We start from the raw sequence: 27,219 nt of genomic DNA, 5'->3' as shown, positions 1-27,219 counted from the left end.
CTTGCATCACTTCTACTTTGTAAAAACTTCTCATATGCTAACTTTTTCTCCCTTACTACTCTCTTTACATCATCATTCCACCAATTGCTCCTCTTCCCTCCTGCACCCACTTTCCTGTAACCACAAACTTCTGCTGAACACTCTAACACTACATTTTTAAACCTACCCCATACCTCTTCGACCCCATTGCCTATGCTCTCATTAGCCCATCTATCCTCCAATAGCTGTTTATATCTTACCCTAACTGCCTCCTCTTTTAGTTTATAAACCTTCACCTCTCTCTTCCCTGATGCTTCTATTCTCCTTGTATCCCATCTACCTTTTACTCTCAGTGTAGCTACAACTAGAAAGTGATCTGATATATCTGTGGCCCCTCTATAAACATGTACATCCTGAAGTCTACTCAACAGTCTTTTATCTACCAATACATAATCCAACAAACTACTGTCATTTTGCCCTACATCATATCGTGTATACTTATTTATCCTCTTTTTCTTAAAATATGTATTACCTATAACTAAACCCCTTTCTATACAAAGTTCAATCAAAGGGCTCCCATTATCATTTACACCTGGCACCCCAAACTTACCTACCACACCCTCTCTAAAAGTTTCTCCTACTTTAGCATTCAAGTCCCCTACCACAATTACTCTCTCACTTGGTTCAAAGGCTCCTATACATTCACTTAACATCTCCCAAAATCTCTTTCTCTCCTCTGCATTCCTCTCTTCTCCAGGTGCATACACGCTTATTATGACCCACTTCTCGCATCCAACCTTTACTTTAATCCACATAATTCTTGAATTTACACATTCATATTCTCTTTTCTCCTTCCATAACTGATCATTTAACATTACTGCTACCCCTTCCTTTGCTCTAACTCTCAGATACTCCAGATTTAATCCCATTTATTTCCCCCCACTGAAACTCTCCTACCCCCTTCAGCTTTGTTTCGCTTAGGGCCAGGACATCCAACTTCTTTTCATTCATAACATCAGCAATCATCTGTTTCTTGTCATCCGCACTACATCCACGCACATTTAACCCTTTGAGGGTTTTCGTCGTACTAGTACGTCTTACGCGTAGGGGTTTTTGACGTACTAGTACTCATAAATTCTAGCGACCTCAAATCTAGTGGGAGAAAGCTGGTAGGCCTTCATATGAAAGAATGGGTCTATGTGGTCAGTGTGCACAGTCTAAAAAAAATCCTGCAGCACACAGTGCATAATGAGAAAAAAAAAACTTTTTCCATTTTTTTTTAATAAATCAGCGACTTTGCAGTGTATTTTCGTATGGTATTTATTGTTGTATTCTAGTTTTCTTGGTCTCATTTTATAGAATGGAAGACATATTACTGAAATTGAGATGATTTTGACTGGTTTTACAATGAAAGGTGCCTTGAAATTGAGCTCAAAGTAGCAGAAATGTTCGATTTTTACCAAACTTCAAAAGTAAACAAATCGTGCCAAGCGTGCAATACACGTCAACTGGTGAGTCTAATATTCTTTCACAAGTGCACCAATAATATTTATACCATTTTTTACACTAATGCAGTAGTCTGCATAACAGTAAATCTTATATTTTTTGTGAGAATAAAAATTCAAAGTGGAAAGCAAAAGAATATAAGAGGGGCCTTGAGACGTGACTAATGACTAGAGGAAATGTCATTTTAGTGCCAGGAGTGTCTTTCTTGTTTATTCTGGACCCTATTCCGAAATTGGCATCTTTTGAAATTTGTGTGAAATTGGCAAAATTGCTAAATTCTGACCACTGTACTGGATAGTTGAATTTATAAATGGGTGGTTTCTTGCACCCATTCGATAGAAAAAATGGAGTTCTAGCGAAATATTCATGTTTTTTGTCGACTAGTACAGTGAAATTGGCCGAAAATGGGGCTCAAAGTGGGCAAAATCGCCGATCCGTAAACATCGCCGAGACCGCTAACTTTGCGAGAGCATAATTCCGTAAGTTTTCTATCAAATTTCAAACTTTTGGTGTCGTTATGATCGGGAAAAGATTCTCTATCTTTTCATAAGAGAAAATAATTTTTTTTTTTTTTTAAATTTGGCCGACCCTGAGAACGAGTTTCGGAGAGGGCCTGTCGACCCTCAAAGGGTTAAGCAACCCAGTTTTATAAAGTTTTTCTTCTTCTCTTTTTTAGTAATTGTATACAGGAGAAGGGGTTACTAGCCCATTGCTCCCGGCATTTTAGTCGCCTCATACGACACGCATGGCTTACGGAGGAAAGATTCTTTTCCACTTCCCCATGGACAATAGAAGAAATAAAAAAGAACAAGAGCTATTTAGAAAAAGGAGAAAAACCTAGATGTATGTATATATATATATATGCATGTGCGTGTCTGTGAAGTGTGACCAAAGTGTAAGTAGGAGTAGCAAGATATCCCTGTTATCTTAGCGTGTTTATGAGACAGAAAAAGAAACCAGCAATCCTACCATCATGCAAAACAGTTACAGGTTTTTGTTTCACAGTCATCTGGCAGGACGGTAGTACTTCCCTGGGTGGTTGCTGTCTACCAACCTACTACCTAAGGTACCTAGGGATTGGCAGAGAGCATGCATATGTTTCACTGTAAACACCTGGTCCACACACCCCCTACCTTTCCTAAAGCTTCCTTGTTCATCTGCTATCCTATTCTCTGTCTTACTCTTAATTCTTTCAATAATAACTCTACCATGCAATTTACCAGGTATACTCAACAGACTTATCCCCCTATAATTTTTGCACTCTTTTTTTTGTCCCCTTGGCCTGGTGGTTAACGCTCTCGCTTCACACGGTGAGGGCCTGGGTTCGATTCCCAGCCAGAGTAGAAACATTGGACGTGTTTCTTTCCACCTGTTGTCTATGTTCCCCATCAGTAAAATGGGTACCTGGGTGTTAGTCGACTGGTGTGGGTCGCATCCTGGGACACTGACCTAAGGAGGCCTGGTCACAGACCGGGCCGCGGGGGCGTTGACCCCCGGAACTCTCTCCAGAAACTCCAGATATACAAAGGAACTATGCATGCTCTCTGCCAATCCCTAGGTACCTTACCCTCTTCCATACATTTCGTATTATATTATTATTATTATTATTATTATTATTATTATTATTATTATTATTATTATTATTATTATTATTATTATTCAGGCATGAAGGTTGAAGTTTATTTGTAGTATATCTTCTCTACTAATCATTGATTGATAGAAGCTGTCCATTTAACCACAAGAATTTTTTGGTATTTTTAACAAATCTCATTTTGAAAAGTCTAATATAAAAGCTGTAGGAAGTGTAAATCTTAAAACAACATTTCCTGTGCTCATTAATCACCTCTCCATCGCTTGTGTGAACGTCTCCTCCATTTGAATCCGCAGTCTTACATAAATAACCGATATGTTTTTCCCTTTTTATCGGCTAAATAAACCATAAATGAGTATGCTTTGTTATGGTTTAATCTGCATCAATAATTGCAGCAGACTTTGTAATGAACTTAGGAAAGAGATGGGAATGGTATATGACTTGCCCTTCTAAAGAAAATCACACAAGAGTTGAATATTTTCTGCCATTTTGACACCTGTTTCAGACTGCTTTAAGTTTAAAATCCTGTCCATTACATTAGTAAGTCTTGTCTATAAAACCGTGAAAGCCTCCCTAGAAAGTGTCCCAAAGTTGTTCTTTTATGTCAGACATGTTCCCATCCTGCAGTGCCTGAGGCAGGATTATTTTATATATAGATAAATAAAAGATCAGAAGTTTGAGATAGTAAGTCCTTCAGCCAGGCTGAGGGACTGATTGCCACAAACTCCATCTGGTCTTCACCATTCTTCTTTATATTGAACTGATGAAGCCTCTGTGTGAGGGAAACATTTCCACAATACAGATAGCTAAGTGTTACACATATGTTTATCAGTATTTTATATGGTGTGCACTCGCACTACACAGACCCATTCTCTCATGTCAAAGTCAAAATTTGCTGCTCACAGCAAATATGAGAGTGTTATGAATTGTGCATGCTAGTGACCATTGACTGCCAGAATGTATTAGCACATGGCAGAAACCTTAATGTAATATTAACCCTTTGAGGGTGCAGACCCCAATCTGAAAATTCCCCGCAGGGTCCAAGAATTAAAAACAAAAAATACATTATTTTTTCTTATGAAATGGTAGAGATTCTTATCCCGAAGGTAATAAAACAAAAAGTATGAAATTTGATAAAAAATTGACAAAATTACACTCACTAATTTTTCTGTACCAGTAATATTTACACATAGGTGATTTTGCCCACTTTGAGTCCTATTTTTGGACAATTACATTGTTCCATTAGACCAAATTCTTAACTATTTCACTAGTATGTGTTCCATTTTATCTGTTGAGCATAAGAAATCGCCCAGTCAACTATTTCAACCACCCAATAAAGTGATCGAAAATTGGTAATTTGGCAAATTTCACACAAAATTCAAAATATTCCAGTTTCAAAATAGGGTCCAGAATAAACAATGCAGGCATTCCTGGCACTAAAATAATATTTCCTGTGTTAGTTACATTTCCAGGCTTTACACATGAATTTCATTTTGATTGTTTATTCAGATAAAGAATTTTTATTCACACCAAAAAATAAAAGATTTACTGTTATGCAATATTTTAATAATTGTCTCAGTAATATCAGCACATTTGTGAACGCACATTAGACCCCCCCGCTGATGCGTATTGGACGTGTGATCTGATTTATTTACTTTTGAACATCGGCAAAAATTGAACATTTCCACTACATTGAGCTCAATTTCAAGCTGCTCTCATTACTAAAACCAATCAAAATCATCTCTATTTCTGTAATATATCTTCCATTCTATCAAATGAGACCAAGAAACCGTGAATACAACAGTAAAAACCATACAAAAATAAATACAGTAGGACCCCACTTATACGGCGGGTTAGGTTCCAGGCTGTCGCCGGAAAGCAGACATCGCCGGAAGGCAGAACACCATTTTTTCCATTTATAAATGCATATACAGTGGACCCTTGCATAGCGCGATTAATCCGTTCCTGAGAGCTCAATGTTATGCCAAATTATCGTTATGCGAAATAATTTTCCCCATAAGAAATACGTAATGGAAATCAAATTAATCTGTGCAAGACAACCAAAAGTATGAAAAAAAAAAAATTTTTACCACATGAAATATTAATTTTAATACACACAAACTGAAGAAGACATGCACAGTTACATGACACTTACCTTTATTGAAGATCTGGTGATGATTGATGGGATGGGAGGAGGGGAAAGTGTTGATGGTCTTAGTGTTTAGAAGGGGAATCCCCTTCCATTAGGACTTGAGGTGTCAAGTCCTTTTCCGGGGTTACTTCCCTTCTTTTAATGCCACTAGGACCAGCTTGAGAGTAACTGGACCTCTGTCGCACAGCATATCTGTCCATAGAGGTCTGTACCTCTCGTTCTTTTATGACTTTCCTAAAGTGTTTCACAACATTGTCAGTGTAATAGTCACCAGCACGGCTTGCAATAGCTGTGTGAGGATGATTTTCATCAAAAAAGGTTTGCACTTTAAGCCACATTGCACACATTTCCTTAATCTTTGAAGTAGGCAACTTCTTCAATTTCTCTATCCCCTCCTCTGGAGCAGTTTCCTCAGGTGTGGCCTCTTGCTGTTGAAGATGATCTAGCAGCTCATCAGTGGTTAGTTCTTCATTGTCCTCCTCCACCAACTCTTCCACATCCTCCACACTAACCTCACCAATATGAGCACTAGTTCCAGGCATTTTTTCCTGTTCACCTGGGTGTTAGGTGACTGTTGTGGGTTGCATCCTGGGGGAAAAGATTATGGACCCCAATGGAAATAAGTTACAGTCCTCGATGATGCACTGACTTTCTTGGGTTATCCTGGGTGGCTAACCCTCCGGGGTTAATTGTTTCTCGGTAATTGTTTCACGTTAAGCCACACCAACAACACTCTCTCCACATCTTCGAGTAATACAGCTGATGGTGGTGCAGCAACAACAACAGCTGACTGTGGTACAGCAGCAGCTGTGGTGCAGCAACAGCTGACCATGGTGTAGCAGCAGCTTTGGTGCAGCAACAGCTGACCATGGTGCAGCAGCAGCTGTGGTGCAGCAACAGCTGACCATGGTGCAGCAGCAGCTGACCATCCATGGTGCAGCAGCAGCTCTGGTGCAGCAACAGCTGACTGGTCCAATAACAGCTGACCGAGGTGCAGCAGCAGCTGACTGTGGTACGATAGTATTTATCACCCTTTTTGCCACAGGGTTGGCACTAGAAGCTTTCTTTGGGCCCACGGTGGCTTATTTAGCAGTTACGAGCACTAAATAATGGAATAATACAAAATGTATCTAGTGTATGCATGCAACCGGCCACCCTGGCTTGTAAACAATGACAGCAAGGCAGGCGCTCAGGCTGGATGGACAGGTTCGGGACGAGTCATGTTCAGAAACAGCTGATGGTGGTGCAACAGCAGCTGACCGTGATGCAGCAGCAGCAGCTGACTGATCCAGCAACAGCTGACTGGTCCAGCAACAGCTGACTGATCCAGCAACAGCTGACTGATCCAGCAACAGCTGACTGATCCAGCAACAGCTGACTGATCCAGCAACAGCTGACTGGTCCAGCAACAGCTGAATGTGGTGCAGCAGCAGCTGACTGATCCAGCAGCAGCTGACTGATCCAGCAACAGCTGACTGATCCAGCAACAGCTGACTGGTCCAGCAACATCTGACTGGTCCAGCAATAGCTGATCGTGGTGCAGCAGCAGCTGACTGATTCAGCCATTTTTATTTTTATCATTTTTTTTTTATTATTCTTTTGCTACCTTAACTTGTGTATTTTATCCTGTCAATTTAAATCTAGTTATACTCTAATTCTTGTAAACAACTTACATAAGACCTTAGTGCAATTACAATTAAGAGTCTTGTGCCTTTTTTATATTATTAGATTAAACTCAGTTGTACTATAGCTCATTCTAGCTCAATACATAGTCAATACCAAATTCACTATATTAGACCATAGTGCAATTACTAGTGAGAGACTGGTGCTATTTTTAATTTGTATTTTTATATTATTAGATTAAACTCAGTTGTACTATAGCTCATTCTAGCTCAATACATAGTCAATACCAAATTCACTATATTAGACCATAGTGCAATTACTAGTGAGAGACTGGTGCTATTTTTAATTTGTATTTTTATATTATTAGATTAAACTCAGTTGTACTATAGCTCATTCTAGCTCATTACATAGTCAATACCAAATTCACTATATTAGACCATAGTGCAATTACTAGTGAGAGACTGGTGCTATTTTTAATTTGTATTTTTATATTATTAGATTAAACTTAGTTGTACTATAGCTCATTCTAGCTCAAAACATAGACTCCACAAAAGTCATTATATTAGACCTTAGTGCAATTACAAGTGAGAGTCTTGTTCTATTTTTAATTTGTATTTTTATATTACTAGTTTATACCTAGTTGTACTTTAGTTCATTCCAGCACAACACATAGACAACATCAACTTCATTATGTGTAGTAGTGACTATACTCTATATGACCAAAATACTCTAGCTATATACTTGTCCAAACTTCCTACCACTACAGATATCAGTACTAGAACTCAACACACAACTCAGGATATAAATAACCATAATTTAAACCTAGAAGATGATTGATCATGTTGACCCTGATCTAAACCTCCATAATCTGACACCCAATCAAAACCTATTGGAAAGTAACTGCCTTTATTACACAGCATCACAAGCCAGCACTATCCTAAACAATGCTAAAAGTCTATCAGTACTTAACTACAACATCAAGTCCTTAAGCAAACACTATGATGACCTCCTAGCACTCCTTGAATCACTAAAGACACCCTTCTCCTGCATTATTCTTACTGAGACCTGGCTTAAGCAGGACACAATAGATATCTACCCTCTACCAGGATACACAGCAATTCACAACTGCAGACCAAACCAAGTTGGGGGTGGTATTGCAATCTATTACTCTAACCAATTATCTTGTATTAGCACCACTTGCTTTAGTGATGAATATGGGGAATACATTTTTGCTAATTTTACTGTAAAAAACCTTAAGACACCTATAACAATCGGTGCCATTTACCGGATATCTCACACAAACATCCCAAATTTCAGTGAGAAATTAAAGTCACTAATAACAAACAGACAAATGAATAAGCACCACCTTCTTTTAGCTGGAGACTTCAACATCAACCTTGGCTTACTAGATGATCAGCCTGTAACTGATTTCATCAACAATATGAACAACACACTTCTCATACCAACAATAACTAAACCAACCAGGCTCACTGAGACAAGTGCAACCATAATAGACCACATATGGACCAATATACTAGCCCCCCTTAAATCAGGGATAATCACAGATAGCACTACAGACCACTACCCTACCTTCCTCCTGACAAACATTAATAAACCACCACTTGAATACAACAAAGTCTCATTTAGACCCCATGACGAGGCCTCAATAAGGAAGTTCACAGCTGACCTAGAGACTGTTGACTGGCCTACAGAATTCTCCAAGGCCAATGGTATTGATGACTGGACAGACATTTTTCTTAACAAATTACTTAGACTATACAACAAACATTGTCCTATAAAAACGAAACAGATCACAAACAAACGGCTTGGTTGCCCATGGCTAACCAGCACCATTCTGAAATCCATTGACAAGAAACACCAATATGAAAAGCAATATAGACAGGGCTTAATACACAAAGATATTCTTAAACACTATTCATCAGTTCTCACCAAAGTAATAAAGAAAGCCAAACAACTATACTACTCCAGTAGATTCACAGACACTAGAGATATAAAGAAGACCTGGAAAACACTCTCTCAGATTCTAGGGACCCACAAACTGAAAAAAACCAAGAATATTGTCCTAACTAAACCTAATGAAACACCACTACATCCCACTGACACAGCTAACAAGATAAACGACTTCTTCTCAACCATAGGATCTAATCTCGCCAGTAAAATCCCACATACCAATGCCCATGCCGGGGACTACCTAGATGGGAATTTCCCAAATTCCTTCTATCTTGCACCAACTGAGCCCACGGAAGTCACCGAGATTATAAAGTCACTTAAAAATAACTCAGGGAATCTGTCTCATGTCCCACCATTACTGTACAAGCGAGCGGCCCATGTCCTTTCGCATGCTATTTCATTACTTTTTAACAAGTCACTAGAAACTAGCACCTTCCCAAAACTACTCAAGATGGCAAGGGTTACACCAATACATAAAGGTGGTGACCCTACAGACTTAAACAACTATAGGCCAATATCTAACTTACCATTGCTATCCAAAATCCTTGAGAAACTCGTGCACAGGAGACTGTATTCATTTATAACGGCACAAAACATACTCAAGCCCTGCCAATTTGGATTCAGGAAAAATAAAAGCAATAATGATGCAATCATAAAAATGCTAGATCTGCTTTACACAGCATTGGAAAATAAGGAATATCCACTAGGAATTTTTATTAACCTAAGAAAAGCTTTTGACACAGTAGACCACGACATCCTACTCCACAAACTTGACCATTATGGTATAAGAGGCCATGCGCTTGCTTATTTCAAATCTTACCTTACTAATAGGTATCAGTATGTCACCATTAAAGACACAGCATCAACAACACGGCCACTTGATACTGGAGTTCCGCAGGGAAGTGTCCTTGGTCCCCTGCTCTTCCTCATATACATCAACGATCTTCCAAACGTATCCCAACACCTGAAACCCATTCTCTTTGCTGATGACATGACTTATGTCATCTCTCACCCTAATCTTGCCACCCTCAACACCATTGTTAACGAGGAGCTGATCAAAATATCGACTTGGATGACAGCCAATAAACTTACGCTTAACACTGACAAAACCTACTACTATATTATGTTTGGTAGCAGAGCAGGAGATGCACAAATTAACATTAAGATCGACAACACTCTAATTACCAGACATAATGAGGGCAAATTCCTAGGCCTATACCTTGACAACAACCTGAATTTAAGCACCCATATCCAACATATAACCAAAAAAGTATCCAAAATGGTTGGGATCCTCTCCAAGATACGATACTACGTGCCGCAAAATGCCCTTCTCACACTATACCACTCACTTATTTATCCATACCTCACCTGCAGCAACACACCTAAAGCCAATAATAACCCAACAAAAAGCTGCAGCAAGAATAATCACTAAATCCCATCCCTGGCAACACACCCCCCCACTCTTCATAGATCTAAACTTACTTCCTGTTCAGTACATCCACACTTATTACTGTGCAATCTACATCTACAGGGCCTTAAACTCTAATATCAACCTTGACCTAAAACGCTTTCTTGATAGTTGTGACAGAACCCACAGGCATAACACCAGACACAAACATCTCTACGACATTCCCCGTGTCCGACTAAACCTTTACAAAAATTCAATGTATGTCAAAGGCCCTAAAATCTGGAACACCCTACCTGAGAACTCTAGAACTGCAGACACATTCATCACCTTCAAAACTACCATTAGAAAACATCTTATCTCCCTGATACACCCTGTCAACTAACTACACGAATACCACCTGGTGGTTCACACTTACACTCGCCCATTTGACCATAAACAGAAATCTTAAAATAATGAATCCTGTGATACTCCAATACTGAAACTATGTACTGTGCCAAAACAAAAGCATTCACATTGCTAAACTCACAAACTAGTATTTAGTCACTTAGCCATAATACCAACTTACCTCAAAATTTGTAATATTTTAAAATTAAGAATTAAACTAAGTCTGTCCGAAATACCTAGCCATGCTAGGTGTTCTAGTGGTACACTCTGTAATCATTATTTTACTACATGTAAACTACACAATAACCAAATTCTGTAAACTCAGCATTGTAATCCTTATAGAGAATAAGCTTTGAATTGAATTGAATTGAACAGCTGACTGGTCCAGCAACAGCTGATCATGGTGCAGCAGCAGTTGACTGATCCAGCAACAGCTGACTGGTCCAGCAACAGCTGATCGTGGTGCAGCAGTAGCTGACTGATCCAGCAACAGCTGACTGATCCAGCAACAGCTGATCATGGTGCAGCAGCAGCTGACTGATCCAGCAACAGCTGACTGGTCCAGCAACAGCTGATCGTGGTGCAGCAGCAGCTGACTGATCCAGCAACAGCTGACTGATCCAGCAACAGCTGATCATGGTGCAGCAGCAGCTGACTGATCCAGCAACAGCTGACTGGTCCAGCAACAGCTGATCATGGTGCAGCAGCAGCTGACTGATCCAGCAACAGCTGACTGGTCCAGCAACAGCTGATCATGGTGCAGCAGCAGCTGACTGATCCAGCAACAGCTGACTGGTCCAGCAACAGCTGATTGTGGTGCAGCAGCAGCTGACTGATCCAGCAACAGCTGACTGGTCCAGCAACAGCTGACTGTGGTGCAGCAGCAGCTGACTGTGGTATAATAGTTTTTCTCACCCTTTTTACCACAGGGTTAGCACTAGAAGCTTTCTTGGGGCCCATGGTCACTTATTTTGCAGATGAAATAAAAAACGCTGTAATAATACGAAATGTTCCAATTGTATGCTTGGATGTTACCGCGGAGGCTGGCTTGTAAACAATGCCACCGGTGGAACATGTGAGGCTGGCTCAGGCCGCACATTAGACGCGTCTCGGACGAATAGCATTGAGCGAGATTTTTAGCGGTATGCGAGGCAAAATTTTAGTGATAAAGTGTATTGGTATGCGGATTTAACGTTATGTGATGCCAACAGTATGCGAGGGTCCACTGTAAATGCCAGACAACAAGTTTACACTAAATTATAATAAGTTAGTAATAGAATTAGGCATTAAAAACACACAAAGTAAAATACATTCACAGTACATTCATTACTTATCTTGAAGTATTTGTAATCTTAATGTAGGGAGAGAGGTGAGTAGTACTTATTTGTGGGAAGTCAGGTATAGGTAGCCCTGGCTCCCCGTCTCATACTTAATATACGATATTTAAAACATCCCAGAGAGTTAAAATACACATACAGTACACTCACTATTTACCTTCAAATATGTGTAGTCTTAATATGGGAAGAGAGGTGAGTAGTATTTATTTGTAGGAAGTCAGTGTAGGTAGCCGGTAGGTGTAGCCCAGGCGGGCTACACCTACCGGCTACCTACACTGTGGCCCAGAGCCATATTATTAGCATTGACATACCTTTTTCACTGAATTGAATCATTTCTAACAACTACCTTTAGATGCCATCATAAACGAAGGGAGAAGTAATGAATAATTCATGCCGAAAATTGTAAACAAAAGCAGAGCGGGGGATTGGCTGGGCCAAACGCAGATTTATACAAGTTTTCTCTGATGGCTGAGCAGAGAAAACGTAATGTTATCCCTCCACCTGGCTACCACACAGCTCCACAAGTATTATTATCAGAGCTGGAGTTTACCTGGAGAGAGTTTCGGGGGTCAATGCCCCCGCGGCCCGGTCTGTGACCAGGCCTCCTGGTGGATCAGCGCCTGATCAACCAGGCTGTTGCTGCTGGCTGCACGCAAACCAACGTACGAGCCACAGCCCGGCTGATCAGGAACTGACTTTAGGTGCTTGTCCAGTGCCAGCTTGAAGACTGATAGGGGTCTGTTGGTAATCCCCCTTATGTGTGCTGGGAGGCAGTTGAACAGTCTCGGGCCCCTGACACTTATTGTATGGTCTCTTAACGTGCTAGTGACACCCCTGCTTTTCATTGGGGGGATGGTGCATCGTCTGCCAAGTCTTTTGCTTTCGTAGTGAGTGATTTTCGTGTGCAAGTTCGGTACTAGTCCCTCTAGGATTTTCCAGGTGTATATAATCATGTATCTCTCCCTCCTGCGTTCCAGGGAATATAGGTTTAGAAACCTCAAGCGCTCCCAGTAATTGAGGTGTTTTATCTCCGTTATGCGGGCCGTGAAAGTTCTCTGTACATTTTCTAGGTCGGCAATTTCACCTGCCTTGAAAGGTGCTGTTAGAGTGCAGCAATATTCCAGCCTAGATAGAACAAGTGACCTGAAGAGTGTCATCATGGGCTTGGCCTCCCTAGTTTTGAAGGTTCTCATTATCCATCCTGTCATTTTTCTAGCAGATGCGATTGATACAATGTTATGGTCCTTGAAGGTGAGATCCTCCGACATAATCACTCCCAGGTCTTTGACGTTGGTGTTTCGCTCTATTTTGTGGCCAGAATTTGTTTTGTACTCTGATGAAGATTTAATTTCCTCATGTTTACCATATCTGAGTAATTGAAATTTCTCATCGTTGAACTTCATATTGTTTTCTGCAGCCCACTGAAAGATTTGGTTGATGTCCGCCTGGAGCCTTGCAGTGTCTGCAATGGAAGACACTGTCATGCAGATTCGGGTGTCATCTGCAAAGGAAGACACGGTGCTGTGGCTGACATCCTTGTCTATGTCGGATATGAGGATGAGGAACAAGATGGGAGCTAGTACTGTGCCTTGTGGAACAGAGCTTTTCACCGTAGCTGCCTCGGACTTTACTCTGTTGACGACTACTCTCTGTGTTCTGTTAGTGAGGAAATTATAGATCCATCGACCGACTTTTCCTGTTATTCCTTTAGCGCGCATTTTGTGCGCTATTACGCCATGGTCACACTTGTCGAAGGCTTTTGCAAAGTCTGTATATATTACATCTGCATTCTTTTTGTCTTCTAGTGCATTTAGGACCTTGTCGTAGTGATCCAGTAGTTGAGACAGACAGGAGCGACCTGTTCTAAACCCATGTTGCCCTGGGTTGTGTAACTGATGGGTTTCTAGATGGGTGGTGATCTTGCTTCTTAGGACCCTTTCAAAGATTTTTATGATATGGGATGTTAGTGCTATTGGTCTGTAGTTCTTTGCTGTTGCTTTACTGCCCCCTTTGTGGAGTGGGGCTATGTCTGTTGTTTTTAGTAACTGAGGGACGACCCCCGTGTCCATGCTCCCTCTCCATAGGATGGAAAAGGCTCGTGATAGGGGCTTCTTGCAGTTCTTGATGAACACAGAGTTCCATGAGTCTGGCCCTGGGGCAGAGTGCATGGGCATGTCATTTATCGCCTGTTCGAAGTCATTTGGCGTCAGGATAACATCGGATAGGCTTGTGTTAATCAAATTTTGTGGCTCTCTCATAAAAAATTCATTTTGATCTTCGACTCTCAGTCTGGTTAGCGGCTTGCTAAAAACTGAGTCATATTGGGACTTGAGTAGCTCACTCATTTCCTTGCTGTCATCTGTGTAGGACCCATCTTGTTTAAGTAGGGGCCCAATACTGGGCGTTGTTCTCGATTTTGATTTGGCATAGGAGAAGAAATACTTTGGGTTTCTTTCGATTTCATTTATAGCTTTTAGTTCTTCCCGCGATTCCTGACTCCTAAAGGATTCTTTTAGCTTAAGTTCGATGCTTGCAATTTCTCTGACCAGTGTCTCCCTGCGCATTTCAGATATATTGACCTCTTTTAGCCGCTCTGTTATTCTTTTCCGTCGCCTGTAAAGGGAGCGCCTGTCTCTTTCTATTTTACATCTACTCCTCCTTTTTCTTAGAGGAATAAGCCTTGTGCATACATTGAGTGCCACCGAGTTAATCTGTTCTAGGCATAAGTTTGGGTCTGTGTTGCTTAGTATATCTTCCCAGCTTATATCGGTTAGGACTTGGTTTACTTGGTCCCACTTTATGTTTTTGTTATTGAAGTTGAATTTGGTGAATGCTCCCTCGTGACTAGTCTCATTTTGTCGGTCTGGGGCTCCTCGCATACATGTCTGAACCTCAATTATGTTGTGATCTGAGTATATTGTTTTTGATATGGTGACATTTCTTATCAGATCATCATTGTTAGTGAATATGAGGTCTAGTGTATTCTCCAGTCTAGTAGGCTCTATTATTTGCTGGTTTAAATTGAATTTTGTGCAGAGATTTAAAAGCTCGTGTGAGTGTGAGTTTTCATCAGAGCTGCCTCCTGGTGTTATTACTTCAACAATATTATTTGCTATATTCCTCCATTTTAGGTGCCTTAAGTTGAAATCCCCCAGGAGCAAGATGTTGGGTGCAGGAGCTGGAAGATTTTCCAGACAGTGGTCAATTTTTAACAGCTGTTCCTGGAATTGCTGGGATGTTGCATCCGGAGGCTTGTAGACTACCACAATGACTAGGTTTTGGTTCTCGACCTTTACTGCTAAAACTTCCACTACGTCATTTGAGGCATTAAGCAGTTCTGTGCAAACAAGTGACTCTGCAATGTACAGGCCAACCCCCCCCTTTTGCCTGTTCACTCTGTCACATCTGTATAGGTTGTAACCTGGGATCCATATTTCATTGTCCAAGTGATCCTTTATGTGGGTCTCAGTGAAAGCCGCGAACATTGCCTTTGCCTCTGCAAGCAGTCCACGGATGAAAGGTATTTTGTTGTTTGTTGCTGGCTTTAGACCCTGCATATTTGCAAAGAAGAATGTTATCGGACTGGTGGTATTGTTGGTACTGGGGGGGGATTTTTTTTCCGGCATTAGTATCTGTATCTGTTGGTTTGGAGTGGAGGCCATCGACTGTGGTTCCACTCCAGGAATGACTGGATTTGGTGTATGATTTCTGCCATTTCCTGCCAGTTTTTTTTCCTTCCTGAGCACATATAAAATATGCAATAAATGCCAGACAACAAGTTTACACTAACTTACATTAAGTTAACAATAGAAATAGGCATTAAAAACACAATAAAAGGTAAGATACACACAGTACACTTATTACTTACCCTAAAATATTAATATTACTGTGTGAGAGGTGAATGGCAGGGTGTTTATTGAATAAAATCAGAATGGCACACCATCATCCTCTAACTTGGCACTTAAAGCAAGAGTCTTACGACTCCTCTTTTTATCACAGCTAACCTTAGACGCCATCGTCAATGAAAACCAACTAGTTAACGAAAGAGTAAACGAGAGAGAGAACGAGATACAGAGTTGAGACAATGTAAGAATACAAACTGAACAGGTAGTGGGCGATCACTTGGTCAGGCGAAATAAATGCGTATTAACCCTTTGACTGTTTACGCGGGATATATACATCTTACGCGCCACTGTTTCTGACGTATTTATATGCATAAATTCTAGCAGCTTCAAATCAAGCAGGAGAAAGCTGGTAGGCCCACATGTGAGAGAATGGGTCTTCATGGTCAGTGTGCACCATATAAAAAAAATCGGGGAGCCAGTGGTGCATTGTGGGAATGCCATTTCAGTCATCCTTTTTCAGCATGCTTAGCGGTAAGAAATGTGTGACTCCCCAGCAAATCTGGGACTCTTCTCTTCCCAAGTGATGCTCTAACACAGATGGAAGTGTCAGTGAAGATCAATTTCATGATTTCCAGGAGTTTGAGACCAAAAGCAATGGAGGAGGAGGAGGAGGAGGAGGAGGAAGAAGAGGAGGAGGAGGAGGAAGAAGAGGAGGAGGAGGAAGAAGAAGAGGAGGAGGAGGAAGAAGAAGAGGAGGAGGAGGAGGAGGAGGAAGAAGAGGAGGAGGAGGAAGAAGAGGGGGAGGAGGAGGAGGAAGAAGAGGAGGAGGAAGAAGAGGAGGAAGAAGAAGAGGAGGAGGAGGAGGAAGAAGAGGAAGAAGAGGAGGAGGAAGAAGAAGAAGAGGAGGAAGAAGAAGAGGAGGAGGAAGAAGAGGGGGAGGAGGAGGAGGAAGAAGAAGAGGAGGAGGAGGAAGAAGAGGAGGAGGAGGAGGAAGAAGAGGAGGAGGAGGAGGAGGAAGAAGAGGAGGAGGAGGAAGAAGAGGAGGAGGAAGAAGAGGAGGAGGAGGAAGAAGAGGAGGAGGAGGAGGAGGAAGAAGAGGAGGAGGAGGAGGAAGATGTAATAATATTGTTCCCTTGAAGCAAGAAAAAAAAAAGTCCACCCCATGACAGTGAGGAGATAAGGGAAGATAACATCTGATAAGGGCTGACATTTGACAAGTGTAAATGAGGGTGGGGGAGGGTGCAGCTGATAAGAAAAGATTAGATGACCATCGCCCTTCCTTTGTTTTTGCTGGTACACAAACATTTCTGTCTATTTGTCTGTCTGCCAACCTCCCTGTCTATCCTTCTAGCTCTGTCTCAGAGAGAGCCACAAGACTGTGTCATCATCGTGTTTACTCACATCTTCAAGCAGAGTATAGCACTTTGTCTGGATTTTTTGGGTTATCCTAGGTAATTTACACTATGTATACTTTTATTTATGTGTACCTGTGAGACAGAGATAGACAGACGGATAGAAAGAGAGAGACAGATTGAAAGAGATAGAATGAGGGAGAAAGATAATTAGATAGAATGGAGGGGAAGCAGCATTCGACCCCATTGTTTTGACAGGCAGTAGTGGGAGTAAGTAATGAGATATGTCATTTTGACAGCTGCCGACTCCTGACTCAAAACAATTATAAGCCCCACACACACACACAAGACAAGCTTGATGAATGAAGATAATAGCAGCTATATGAAAGTATCCAGTGACTATATATGTGTATATATATTATAGAAACCAGAAGGAAGGAAGAATGGAAGGCAGGAATGAAAGAAGGACGAGATGAAAGGAAGGAAAAAAGTAAGGAAAGACGAAAGAATGTAGGAAGGAGGGTAGGAAAGGAATGCAGGTAGGAAGGAATGATGACACGACCATTTACCTAGGATAAAAACTGTAGTGTAAAGCACCCTTCTGGCAAGACAGTGATGGAGTGAATGATAGTGAAAGTTTTTCTTTTTCGGGCCACCCTGCCTTGGTGGGAATCGGCCAGTGTGATAATAAAAATAAATAACTACATAACTCAACTGCCTGCTAATACTTTGAAGAAAACTGCTCAGACAAGGTGTTTTGTCTTTGCACATAAAAAAAAAAGTCCACAAAAATGCACACACACTGGTTTTATGTGTGAGAGTGTGAAACACCATTGTGTATGAAAACATGTTTCAAAGAGTTACACAAGCTGCAGAACTTCTAGGAATATGTTCGGTGACTGTACATTGGTATATATATTATAGAACAATAGTAATAAAAAAATTTTTGTATTGTTTGTTTTTGTAAACAAGTTTTGTAAACAATATATTGATAATTATGTTTGTGTGCTTATTGTGTTGTATACAACAAGTGTATATATGTACATTGCACCTTACTTTGGTCTCACAGGCCACATAAGTTATGTGAAAAAATAAAATAGTGAAAAAAACAACAAACCTTCAAATACAAGTAAACCAAAGTTTACCGGATGAGTGGCAGTCACCACTGTTGCCATATGAGGCTCATTTTCTGCAAACTTCACGCCTTTATATCTCGGTAAGTACTGATGGCAAAAAAATTTTTTTTTTGGACTAAAACACACTGAAAAATAATCTTAACATTTTCATAAGAATTTTTTTTTTTCGAATATTTTGCGATATAGAATGACAGTTTCAGAAAGGGGCCTGCGACAGTCAAAGGGTTAATTTGTGTCTACTTTTAGTTAATTCACGTACGTTTGTAAGAGTTTGTAAAACATTTACCTCAATACTTTTTTATTATAATAATAATTAGCTCACAATACAAATACTCTTACATTGTGTACAAGTTATACAACTTAGTACAGAATAAACAAACAGCAACACAGTCACTGGTAGGCAGGATTCCCCAGTGGAAGTAGGTCCTACCCAAATTGATAGGTTAGTTGTTGTAGCCATGAAGAAGGTCAAGTAGATGTCCTCTGAACCAAGATTCCATGATGTTGCAGTGTCTGACAAGTTGTGCAAGACAGGTATACAATACCGACAAGATGAAAGTTCAGACACTTGTGCAACATCTGGTTATCTTTATTGTAGACGTTTCGCCATCCAGTGGCTTTATCAATACAGATTCTTGGACATAACAAGAAAACAGAAGAACTATATACAAAAGATGAGGTAATCAGTCACTCAGCCTTGGAGGTGGTGTTTAGAGCACCGTGGTTGTAGAGATTCTGAAGCAGAGGCAAGGAGACTGGCGCTTATATAGGCATCAGTGAATAGGGACGTGTAGCAGATGAGGGCATAGTCACTGGTAGGTGGGATTCCCCAGTGGAAGTAGGTCCTACCCAAATTGAAGGGTTAGTTGTTGTAGTCATGAAGAAGCTTGCCCACGTCGTCCACATTCTCAGACAAGTCCTGTTCTCTCCAGCTCTATCCCACGATCGTCTCAGCTGCTGGGTTAAGCCCTGGCTCTATTTCTACAACCAGGAACACTCCTCTACTTCGCTATTCTTCGTCTGTCCCATCTTCCCCGCTCATCCCATTGGGATCTTACCTGAACTTGTTCGTTCGCCTCTGCTTCAGAATCTCTACAACCACGGTGCTCTAAACACCACCTCTAAGGCTGAGGGACTGATTACCTCATCTTTTGTATATAGTTCTTTTGTTTTCTTGTTATGTCCAAGAATCTGTATTGATAAAGCCACTGGATGGCGAAACGTCTACAATAAAGATGACCAGATGTTGCACAAGTGTCTTAACTTTCATCTTGTCGGTATTGTATACCTGTCTTGCACAACTTGTCAGGCACTGCAACATCATGGAAACAGCAACACTTCATTTTTAGAGTGAATGAAGATATAATTATTATTATTATTATTATCATAATAAAAAGCACTAAACCCACAAGGGTCGTGAATTGCTATATATAGAGTGAAGACATACGAAATTCTTCCAACACTAACTACACAGCCGCTTTGTAAACAAATCTCATATTTACGTCAATTTTTATTCTATGAGTATATATATCATGTTTATATGCTATGTAATGGGTTTCATATATAATTTTGAGGAAAATATCATAAATGGATTAATGAAAATATCTACATTAATGTAAAATAAGACGTTTACTGTGCCCAAGAGTGATTTGAGTAGAGAGACTCTTAGTGATTTTAATGTGTACCTGCACACCAGGACAGTGTGTAAGTATACAGTGGACCCCCGCATAACGATGGCATCGCATAGCGATTTTTCCGCATAACGATTACTTTTATCGCAAAATTTTTGCCGCGCATACCGATTAAAAACCCGCATACCGATTTTCGTCCGAGACGCGTCCAATGTGCCCTCACATGTGCCGGCCGTCCCATTGTTTACCAGCCAGCCTCCGCGGTAACATCCAAGCATACACTCGGAATATTTCGTATTATTACAGTGTTTTCGGTGCTGTTTCTGGAAAATAAGTGACCATGGGCCCCAAGAAAGCTTCTAGTGCCAACCCTGTGGTAAAAAGGGTGAGAATTAGTATGGAAATTAAGAAAGATTTTGAAGGGTTTGGGGCTAACCCTGAGAAGCCTATGCCAGTTGTGGAATCCATTGTGCCTACTTCAAAGATTAAGGAAATGTGTGCACAGTGGGTTGAACTGCAAACCTTTATAGATGAAAATCACCCTGACACAGCTGTTGCAAGCCGTGCTGGTGACTATTTCAATGACAATGTTATGGCCCATTTTAGGAAAGTCTTGAAGGAACGGGAGGTACAGAGCTCTATGGACAGATTTGTTGTGCGACAGAGGTCCAGTGACTCTCAAGCTGGTCCTAGTGGCATTAAAAGAAGAAGGGAAGTAACCCCAGAAAAGGACTTGCTACCTCAAGTCCTAATGGAAGGGGATTCCCCTTCTAAACAGTAAGAAGATAATGCTCTCCCCTCCTCCCATCCCATCAATCATCACCAGATCTTCAATAAAAGTAAGTGTCATGTAATTGTGCATGCCTTTTTCAGTTTGTGTGTATTAAAATTAACATTTCATGTGGTAAAAAAATTTTTTTTTCATACTTTTGGGCGTCTTGCACGGATTAATTTTATTTCCATTATTTCTTATGGGGAAAATTCATTCGCATAACGATTATTTCGCATAACGATGAGCCCTCTTGCACGGATTAAAATCGTTAACCGGGGGTCCACTGTATTTAGGCACAGGTACACATAAGTATAATTATCAGAGTACATATAAAATGCGCAGTAACTTTAAAACACTTGAAATTTTGGAAAATTTCCTGACATAATAGATGTGGTCATGGAGAATGTAAACAAACCGGGTGGGGCACTCCGTATTTGAAAGACCGCTTGCCGTATAGCAAATTTTGGTAATAATTTGACATCGCCGTATTAGCGGAATGCCATAAGGTGAAACACCGTAAAGCGGGGCCCTACTGTACACTGCAAAGTTGCTGATTTAATCCAAAAACACTGTCACAGTTTTTTTTTCCTCATGCACTTTGTGCTGCAGGATTTGTTTTATATGGTGCACACTGTTACAAAAAACGCGATTCTAAAAGCTTAGAGATCTCCAGTGAATACTAGAAAGGACTGCCCTTCTAGCATCCAGCCTGTTACTGGGTTTTCGTAACAAGTAGTCAGTATCCTTGTCCAATTATCCATAAGAATTCAGTATAATTCAATAGTGCTTCAGGATTACAACTGGTAGGCTACTAACTAGAGAAATTAAAATTTAATAAATTTATTAAGTCTAGAGGTATATTATCAAATTAAATTAAATTAATCACAGTAATCAAAATAATATCACTTCTCTCGTTTACAATATTATTGTGCTGAAAGCACATATCACATTTATAATTCTTAAGTACCGTCTGGTACATTAACATTTAATAAGATATTACAAATATGTACAAGTTTGTGTATGCGTGTAAGTGCTCTAAGTAGTTCGCTATGTCTCACAACTCGACTAGACTTAAACAAGTGACTGACAAAGTCCTCTAATAAACTAACTTCTTGACCGACTGGCAACCAGAACAGTCTGCTTGAACAATAAAAAGAATGCTAAGCCCAATAGCAATACAACAAGCAACTGCGACACACAATCAGGAACAAGGAGATAATATAACGACACTAAGTAGGGACCATCAGCAGATCCTCCACAAAAGTCACAAAACTCCCATAATACTGAATCTAAGTTCAGCATAAGAAAATACCCAACTGTGACAATACACAGAAACCAGTACAATGTTAGGTCAGAAGCTACAGCTCAGGACCTGAGATACTCAGAGTGTCTATGCGACACACAACCTCAGTACAACGTCGAAAATCACTAAGTCTATACAAGGTTCTGTGAACAGAGTTCTACAGAACTAACAAGAATAATGAGACAGACAATCTGTCCAACCACCAAGCGAGTCTAGAGCAGACTGAATACTTCAGGCGAGGTGAGGACAACCCCCCTCGATCACGTGATAGCTCCGTGGACAGCAATTGCCCAGCAAGAAGCCGGCAGTATAACAAGCAACAAGCGATAATTACAGTAGTTAGACAATCAAGACTTGAACTGAGCACATAATATGTTACATCCTACCTAACAAAGGAAACTACGTCAAATAACAATATAAAGCAATACATTTACGATTTAGCTATTATCGCAAATATAAGCAATATAAAATTAAATGAAAAGGTAATAATTATATATATACATAATAATCATTGCAACCATTCAGGGGTTGCAACACACACTTACTACATAGATGCATTCTCTCATGATGTAGTACTACTGCTTGGACCCTGGCTTTAAAGCCATAGAACAACATGACAGACCCTCAAAAGGTTAATAGACACTTTCTGCTAAATTGCCTATTACCAAGTATAATTTCAGCTTGTATCAAGTGTGTGCACTTATTGCAAAAATATCACCCTCTGTGCTCTTATCTCTTAGGTAAATCATCAAATAAAATTTCATTTAGGAAATAAAATTTTATGCTTTTTAAGATTTAAATTAAATTTTTCTACACACAAGATACTTTCTGCAATAAATTAAACATAAAAAGTGATCATATGTGTTGTCAGTGTTTAAATGATCTTTCTCAGATTTTTTTTTTTTTTGGCAGATATTTTGGATTACCTGTACATGTAATGTATGAAAGTTCATTCAGTAGAAAGACAGTATCATTATTCAAGTACCTAATTAATTTTGCAGAAGGAAGAACATGATGCAACACATGAGAATTTCTTCAGGAGAAAATCTTGATCAGTATCAAGAGTGTATAAAAGTTTGTCCAACAAAATCTAAACTAACTCGACACCAGAGTGTTCATTCAGGACAAAAAAAATATTTGTGCTCAGAGTGTCAAAAAGAATTTTCAAAAAAATCACATCTTATACAACACATTAGAGTTCATACACAAGAGAAGCCTTACCAATGTTCTGTATGTCCAAAAAATTTTTCACAAAAACCGCACCTATTACGACACATGATAATTCATAGACAAAAGCAGTACCATTGTTCAGAGTGTCTGAAAGGCTTTTCACAAAATGCAACTCTGATACAACACATGAGAAGTCATACAAAAGAAAAGCCATATAGTTGTTCAGAGTGTTTAAAAGACTTTAAAAACAAGTCATCTCTAACACAACACATGAGAGTTCATACACAGGAAAAACCATACCAGTGTTTAGAGTGTCAAAAAAAATTTTCAAATAAATCGAATCTAATACAACACATGAGATCTCATACACAGGAAAAACCATATCAGTGTTGCGAGTGTCTAAAAGACTTTTCTCTTAAATCAAGTGTAGTACGACACATGAGAATTCATACACAGGAAAAACCCTATCAGTGTTCAGCATGTTTGAAAGACTTCTCACAAAAACCACATCTAATACAACACATGAGAGTTCATACACAGGAAAAACCATTTTGGTGTTCACACTGTCTCAAAGACTTCTCACGAAAGTCACATTTAATGCAACATATGAGAGTCCATACCCAGGAAAAGCCATATTATTGTTCAGAGTGTCTAAAAGACTTTTCACGAAAATCACATCTAATACAACACATGAGAGTCCATACGAAGGAAAAACCATATCATTGTTCAGAGTGTCTAAAAGACTTTTCACAAAATTCTTCACTTATACAACATATGAGAGTTCATTCACAAAAAAAGCCATATCAGTGTTCAGAGTGTCTGAAAGGCTTTACACAGAAATCAAACCTAGTACGACACACCAGACTTCATCTAGTAGAGAATGCGCCTAAATAAAAGTTACTTTGATGCTGATGAATGATTTTTAATCCAAGGAATAAAAGCTAATTTTACCTTGAATTATAATTGATTTCCCACCTCCCCTCTTATTTGTCCAGAGCTGTGCAACCTTTGAACTTGATTTCCCACATCTCCTCTTATTTGTCCAGAGCTGTGCAACCTTTGAACTTGATTTTGCACATCTCCTCTTATTTGTCCAGAGCTGTGCAACCTTTGAACTTGATTTCCCACATCTCCTCTTATTTGTCCAGAGCTGTGCAACCTTTGAACTTGATTTCCCACATCTCCTCTTATTTGTCCAGAGCTGTGCAACCTTTAAACTTGATTTCCCACATCTCTTATTTGTCCAGAGCTGTGCATCCTTTGAACTTGCTTTCCCGCATCTCCTCTTATTTGTCCAGAGTTGTGCAACCTTTGAACTTGATTTCCCGCATCTCCTCTTATTTGTCCAGAGCTGTGCAACCTTTAAACTTGATTTCCCACATCTCTTATTTGTCCAGAGCTGTGCAACCTTTGAACTTGGTTTCCCACATCTCCTCTTATTTGTCCAGAGCTGTGTAACCTTTAAACTTGATTTCCCACATCTCCTCTTATTTGTCCAGAGTTGTGCAACCTTTGAACTTGATTTCCCGCATCTCCTCTTATTTGTCCAGAGCTGTGCAACCTTTAAACTTGATTTCCCACATCTCTTATTTGTCCAGAGCTGTGCAACCTTTGAACTTGATTTCCCACATCTCCTCTTATTTGTCCAGAGCTGTGCAACCTTTAAACTTGATTTCCCACATCTCTTATTTGTCCAGAGCTGTGCATCCTTTGAACTTGCTTTCCCGCATCTCCTCTTATTTGTCCAGAGTTGTGCAACCTTTGAACTTGATTTCCCGCATCTCCTCTTATTTGTCCAGAGCTGTGCAACCTTTAAACTTGATTTCCCACATCTCTTATTTGTCCAGAGCTGTGCAACCTTTGAACTTGGTTTCCCACATCTCCTCTTATTTGTCCAGAGCTGTGTAACCTTTAAACTTGATTTCCCACATCTCCTCTTATTTGTCCAGAGTTGTGCAACCTTTGAACTTGATTTCCCACATCTCCTCTTATTTGTCCAGAGCTGTGCAACCTTTAAACTTGATTTCCCACATCTCCTCTTATTTGTCCAGAGCTGTGCAACCTTTAAACTTGATTTCTCACCAGTCTTATTTGTCCAGAGCTGTGCAAACTCTTCAAGATTAGCTCTTGCTCATGAATAGATAAACATAAATTATGTGTATAGAAGCTTAAGTAACATTTTTGAGTATTGACATAGGATACTTTGAAATACTTCTGGGGGTAACTCTCTATGTTTGAGATGTTTTGCTGCTAGTAAAGGGATTTTGATCCCTTACATATATAATATATACATGTATATAATAATGTATATTATATTATATATACATATACAGTGGACCCCCGACATTCAATGGCATCGACATTCGATAAATCCGACATTCGATAAATCCGACATTCGATGCATTTTAACGCAAAAATTTAGCCTCAACATTCGATGGAAAACCCGACATTCGATACGATTTGTACAAGACGTGTCCACGTGTGGCCTGAACTGCCCTGTGTGTGCCAGTGTTTACAAGCCAGCCAGTTTGCGCGCATCTAAGGATACATTCGGTACATTCCATATTATCCATATTATCACTGTTTTTGGTGCTTGTTTCTGCAAAATAAGTAACCATGGGCCCCAAGAAAGCTTCTAGTGCCACCCCTTCAAGAAAAAAGGCACTAATGACTATTGAAATGAAGAAAGAGATAATTGCAAAGTACGAAAGTGGAGTGCGTGTGTCGGAGTGCATGATGATTTGGTAAAGAAATTGCTTGCAACTAGTGGTGATGTGAGTGAATTTAAGGCCAGCAAAGGTTGGTTTGAAAGATTTAAGAATCGTAGTGGCATACACAGTGTGGTAAGGCATGGTGAGACTGCCAGTTCAAGTCCTAATGGAAGGGGATTCCCCTTCTAAACACTAACACCATCCACACTCTCCCCTCCTCCCATCCCATCAGTCATCACCAGATCTTCATTAACCCTTTGAGGGTCGACAGGCCCTCTCCGAGACTTGTTCTCAGGGTCGGCCAAATTAAAAAAAAAAAAAATCTTATGAAAAGATAGAGGATCTTTTCCCGATCATAATGACACCAAAAGTATGAAATTTGATGGAAAACTTACGGAATTATGCTCTTGCGAAGTTAGTGGTCTCGACGATGTTTACGCATCAGCGATTTTGCCCAATTTGAGCCCTATTTTCGGCCAATTCCAGTGTTCTACATGACAAAAATCATAACTATTTCTCTAGAATTCCGTTTTTTTTATTGAATGAGTACAAGAAACCCCCAATTTACTGATTTCAACTATCCAATACAGTGGTCAGAATTTAGCAATTTTGCCAATTTCACACAAATTTCAAAAGATGTCAATTTCCAAATAGGGTCCAGAATAAACAAGAAAGACATTCCTGACACTAAAATAACATTTCCTCTGTTCGTTAGTCACATCCCCAGGCCCCTCTTTTATTTCTTTGGCTTTCCACTTTCAATTTTTATTCTTACAAAAAATAGAAGATTTACTGTTATGCAGACTGCTGAATTAGTGTAGAAATGGTATAAATAATATCAGCGCACTTGTGAAAGAATATTAGACTCACCAGTTGACGTATATTGGACGCTTGGCGTGATTTGTTTACTTTTGAACTTTGGTAAAAATCGAACATTTCTGCTACTTTGAGCTCAATTTCAAGGTACTTTTCACTGTAAAACCAGTCATAATCATCTCAGTTTCTGTAATATGTCTACCATTCTATAAAATGAGACCAAGAAAACTAGAATACAACAATAAATACCATACGAAAATACAGTGCAAAGTCGCTGTTTTATTCCAAAAAACACAAAGTTTTTTTTTTCTCATTATGCACTGTGTGCTGCAAGATTTTTTTTTATACTGCGCACACTGACCACATAGACCCATTCTTTCATATGTATGCCTACCAGCTTTCTCCCACTAGATTTGAGGGCGCTAGAATTTAGGCGTACTAGAACGTCAAAAACCCTGGGTCGTAAGCCGTACTACTACAGCCAAAACCCTCAAAGGGCTAAAGGTAAGTGTCAATTATTCTATTGTTATTA

General features: G+C 39.9%; 1 protein-coding gene across 4 annotated transcripts in view; it reads left to right on the top strand.

Annotated features, from left to right (window-relative positions):
* The window catches only part of LOC128687825 (zinc finger protein 271-like), a 64,852-nt gene extending 40,638 nt beyond the window's left edge, over positions 1-24,214 (top strand). For all 4 annotated transcript variants that reach the window (XM_070080877.1, XM_070080775.1, XM_070080819.1 and 1 more), the window contains one exon: positions 22,992-24,214. In XM_070080877.1, the coding sequence (XP_069936978.1) occupies positions 23,002-24,054 (1,053 nt within the window). In that variant the 5' untranslated portion in view covers positions 22,992-23,001 and the 3' untranslated portion in view covers positions 24,055-24,214. The remainder of the gene's footprint in view (positions 1-22,991) is intronic.
* The last annotated feature ends 3,005 nt before the right edge of the window (positions 24,215-27,219 follow it).

This window comes from Cherax quadricarinatus, chromosome 1, assembly GCF_038502225.1.
Source record: "Cherax quadricarinatus isolate ZL_2023a chromosome 1, ASM3850222v1, whole genome shotgun sequence".
Lineage (NCBI taxonomy): Eukaryota > Metazoa > Arthropoda > Malacostraca > Decapoda > Parastacidae > Cherax > Cherax quadricarinatus.
This window is presented reverse-complemented; position numbering and strand designations above follow the sequence as displayed.